Genomic DNA, 5,136 nt, shown 5'->3' on the forward strand with positions numbered 1-5,136 from the left:
GGTGAGGCGGGTGCCGTAGAGGTCCAGAAGAGAGGGGAGCGGGACACCGATGATCCGTTCAGCCGCCTTCACTGTGCGCTGCAGGGTCTTGTGGTTGGCAGCAGTGCAGCTCCCCGGCCACACAGTGATGCAGCTGGTCAGGATGCTCTCGATGGTGCCTCTGTAGAAGGAGCACATGATGGGTCGGGATGCTCGTGCTCTCTTCAGCGTACGGAGGAAGTAGAGGCGCTGCTGGGACTTCTTGGCCAGTGATGTGGTGTTGGCTGTCCAGGAGAGATCCTCACTGATGTGGACCCCCAGGAACTTGGTGCTGCTCACTCTCTCCACAGCAGCACCGTCGATGGTCAGGGGGGGTTTGGGAGTGGGGGCCCTCCGGAAGTCGACAACAACCTCCTTGGTCTTGTCGATATTCAGGAAGAGGTTGTTGTTTTTGCACCACGTGGCCAGTTGGCCCACCTCCATCCTGTAGTGCGTCTCATCGTTGTTGGAGATGAGACCGACCACTATTGTGTCGTCCGCAAACTTCACAATGTGGGAGATAATGTAAGTATTAAGAAAACAACACAATAACATAGGTTTAGTTCACTTTCAATCTAGATATTTCAGTGTAAAAATTCATTAACATATTAACATTAAGTCTGCAGGGTAATTGTTTGTTTTAGGCCCCGTTTACACGGAGACGCTGTGACAGAAACGCATCGAAACGACCCCACTCCGGATTCTAAGTACAGACAGTCTACACGGCAGGTCTTTCCGGAGTGAAAACGATGTAGTTCTCACGCCCGGCCAGTAGTGGGCAGTGGAACTTTACAACGCGACACTCACCAGTACAACCACTTCCTCCACAACATCCTCTTTAGCGACTAGTTCTCCCAAGTCTTACCTAAATGCTGCGTATGGTCGCCCTGTGCTTGGGTAAAGGTTGAACAATTTGCCGCAAGTGTTCGATGCTCTTTCGGCGGCGACATACACGATGTATCATATCAAGGTTGTGTTTATACAACACGAATAGCTGCTGAAGCACATAGCACAAGCAAATCCACCATTGTTGTTGATGTTTGTTCTCGATTACTGCGCATGTCCAAATGTATGGGGGGAGGTGTGGTGAGGTCATCACAGCCAGAGAGTTCGCTCCGTTTCGTTCACATGGCTGCGACACGCCCCCCGTATCAGTTTCCTTCCACGCTGGAGGTCGAATTCAAAAGCTTGCGTTTTCACCCCCGTGAAACACCGACGCCGTGTGAACGAAAGGCCAATCCGATACTCAACTGTTTCGTTTTACTGTCACAGCGTCTCCGTGTAAACGGGGCCTTAGTTAGTTATTTGACATAACGTCAGGATTGACAGCTTTGTTGACAAATGGAGCTCCTGCCACGTTCCTCACAGGATCAGCAACGTGTTGCAGGAAAGGTGAGCGTAAACATATCAAAAACTAACAAAATAGTCAAACTTTCCATAGACACGAGCGAGTGTGTTTAAAACCTGGACCAACGACGCTTGTAAGTGAGGGGCGTTGGTTTTGAGGGAGCACCGAGGGGAGGGGGTGGGTGCAGTTGGAGCAAAGAGGGAAGACTACTTTCAAAATCATAGTATAGAAAATTAACAACCCTACCTATAAGTACATCGGCTTTCTCGTCTACATTTAATTGATAGAGCTGTAAGCATTAAAAAGATAATGCTGATGCCTTCAGGCACGCTATAGCTGAACCACAGAACAGACAGCAGTGTTGCCCCGTAGTCTCAATGTTGAAAAAAAAAAAAACCATCTGCATCATACTCATTTCTATAAAAGAATAAAAAAAACTGATGGCTCAACTGAGTCAAAAGTAAAATCCATCTTAAGACATTTCACTCTTTTTAGTCTTCATTTAGATTATGCTCAATTGAGTCCTTCTTCCCTGGTAAAGTTAATGTTAGATGGTTAGTTCAAAAGGTGTTTGATAAGAACACATGTTGGCTTAATGTACTGGGATTTACAAAGAAAACGAAACAATGTTAATGTTTGAAAAGACACATCTGCAATGAAGGGGGGGGGGGTACATGTTTAAACTGTTCTGAGTTTTCGTTTTGCTTAAATCAACTCCTTTTGATGCTGCCCACTTCTGATGAAACTATAGCCACAGTATAACAGAGGAGAGTCTACAGCTTTAATATAATGACCCGTGTCAAGAGTGAGACTTAGGCCGTTTTGTTTTTCGAAGTCAAAAGACAATCTTGTCTCTCACAATTATACATCCTTTTCAAGATGGTGGCTGCTTGTAGGAGAAGAATCTACCGAGCCACTGAAGTGCCTTGATTCAGGGCTCATCCCATATTGGTAAGTAATGAAGATTATAATATAGGCACAGTTATTTAGTCTTTTCAGTGTGGAAAAGAGGTTCAGAGCAAAACTTAGTGTATTTTTGTAAGAGTTTAGAAAGGAAAACACTTTTTTAAAATAAGTTTAAAAATCAAATAAAGAAACTTGACTGGGCAAGTTGAAGACTTTTATTTTGTAGACAGTGGTTTGGGCTGAATTCGAGACATTGTTAAACAGATATTCTTCACTCAGGTAAAGTTGCCTTTGGATTAAGCTTCAATTCCATTTCTTTGCATCCTTGATGCCAGTTAAATAAGTTAACAGGACAGCTTAGCAAAGTCACTTTGCACCTCGTACACAGAGCCGGTGGTGGAGAACCTTAGGTCGATCCAGTTCAGAAGGTTTCCTGGTGTGAAGGCGCTACCTTCCATGAAAAACCTAATTTCACATGGAGAGATGACTTTGTCCCACATATGGACGTCTGTAATGTCCCCAACGAAGGACTGACGCTGGTCAAAGCCTCCACCATATTTATCTTGGTCTTGACCCAAAATGATGAGGGGAACACCTGTGAGAGATACTTTGCTAGCCAGAATTGCCCGAGGACTGCGCTTTCCGTTGACCCACAGTGCTGTCAAACCATTGGTCGAGTCCCATGTCCAGCAGACAGAGTTCCATTCATTGGTTTCGTCAGGTAGTCCATGGATGTCGTGAGAAACCCCATTGATGTGCAGTCGGTACACACCCACAGAGCGCTTGAAGAGCAGGAAGGCGTTAGACTGAGACCGGGTAGCCAGTGAGAACAGAGATTGGCCTCGGGTAAGTGAGGAGAAAAACCTCATGCACATGGTCAAGGTGGTGAGAGGCTGCTCAACGTTGGCAATGAGCTTCACAGAAGAAGTTGCACTTTCAACTGGGAAAGTGCAAACCTTCCCTGAAAGATCTGCAAGAAAGAGAGGACTCATGTTAGGACTGATGATAGTGGGACAATCATGGTTAGCAAAATTTCAGATCCTTTTTATAAAACCCAATACAATACAATCTCCAGAATGAAAAGTACCAGAACTTTAAAAAAAACCTTCAGGGCTTCAGTCATTTTTATCCATAACAGTGATTGAAAGAGAGCGAGCACTGCCTGAATTAAAGACCTACTTTGGCTAGAGAGGAAATGAACCAATCGTTTTTGCCCTGGATGTCTATTTTTGTTGCTATGGTTTAGAAACTGGGATTGATCGTTTTACAAATATTAAAATTCAGTTATCATGACAATGCAAAACTGGTACTGTACTTTTTTGATAATCTAAATACTGTAGGCAATTGAAATAAAAATTCAGCTAATAAAAGCACATGCTGTAAATTCTTTTATTAGCTGAATTTCCCTTCAGTTCACAAGATTTATCCCAGATGGTAAATTCAGTTTCAGCCGACTAAGACAATTGAAGGCCAAGACTAAATTCTCTTTAAACAGCTCGACACATTTATTGTAGTGACTATCTGAAGTCCAAATTCCTAATCTTGCTTTTGTTATAAAGACTATATTTCATGGGGTTGCAGAACAGATAAAAAAAACATTTCTAATTTATGCCATTTGATTGAAAATCACTACAAACTCCAGAAGAAAGATTACACTAAAGAGATGAAGAGCTCTTTCATCATCTCTGTCAAACACTCCATTTAAAGATCAACTGGGCCTGTCTCAATAACTATGGTGTATAATCACTCACCTTTTCCAGCAGGATGACCAGCGCAGAGCGCAGCCAGTAAGATCATTAACTGTTTCATCTTTTCTGGGTTGGGAAGTCAGACAGTTCCTAAAAACCTGAAAGTGGAAAGTTTCCCAATCTTCTCTTCTTTTTAATGTGGATTTTAAGGGAGGTGGAACAAGTTCTGACCAATTGCACAAATGTTTATTCTTCATGACTGAATTTGGAACTGATTGATTGATTGATTACAGGTGCTGTGTCACAGCACCTGTAATCAATCAGCCAATCAGTCAAATTGTGTCCTGAAGAAAGTGTCTGTGTTTGTTTTTTAGATCCTGAAAGCTCGCATCTCTAAGGCTTTATTCTGATTGCTGCCTAAATCCGATATTTTTCCCCTCAAATCTGATCAGAATCTGATTTAACTGACTGACTGTCCAAATTACAAATTGCAAGGGACCAGATCCGATGTGCCCATCCATATTAACGTGGTCTGATCCACATTGATTTCTATGGTAACAGGTTACGCCCAGCAAATACAACAACAAATGATGACAGGGAAGTGTGATTATTTCTGATCTTACAATCTTACGGAGTAGTCTGTCAGTGGGCTTGTTTAACTACGTTTGTTTTGATTTTTGCTGGGGTTTTTTTCACTGACTAAAGTGAACTTCCAGCCTGCCAGATTAATGTCATTGTTATTTTTCAATGGTGTCACGCTGAGAGTGACACTGAAGACACACTGAAGCAAGCGAGACGTTCAGATTTAGTTGGATATGTAGGAATCAGACTGGAAACCGCCTCCGTATGTGGTGTGAATCAGATGAGAAAAAATCAGATCTCATGTGGCTTTTTGTGTTCAGACTGGGAACAAATCAAACCACATACAATCTGGATGTGCTAAAAATTAGATTTGGAGGTTCAGTGTGAACGAGGCCTAAGACCCTGCTTCATGTATGCAAAATCCTGACGAAATGAAAAATGTAATATAATTCATATTGATTTATTTTGAAGAGGTCATAATGAAAATATCATGTTAATTTCATGAAATATACATTTATTTAGAAGAGAAAATCCATTTTTTTGAAATAGTTTAAAAATAAAAAAGACCCGAAAACAAAAGAAAGTTCACTGAGC

General features: G+C 42.2%; 1 protein-coding gene across 1 annotated transcript; it reads right to left on the reverse strand.

The window, feature by feature from the left end:
• Window positions 1-2,616: 2,616 nt before the first annotated feature.
• On the reverse strand, window positions 2,617-3,264 carry LOC306842226 (C-reactive protein-like; the record flags this gene model as incomplete). The annotated part of the gene is made up of 1 exon (XM_079372352.1): window positions 2,617-3,264. One exon carries the CDS (start codon window positions 3,262-3,264, stop codon window positions 2,617-2,619), a length of 648 nt encoding a protein of 215 aa, XP_079228478.1.
• Between the last annotated feature and the right edge of the window lie 1,872 nt (window positions 3,265-5,136).

Source organism: Symphodus melops (genome assembly GCF_947650265.1).
Source record: "Symphodus melops genome assembly, chromosome: 21".
NCBI lineage: Eukaryota > Metazoa > Chordata > Actinopteri > Labriformes > Labridae > Symphodus > Symphodus melops.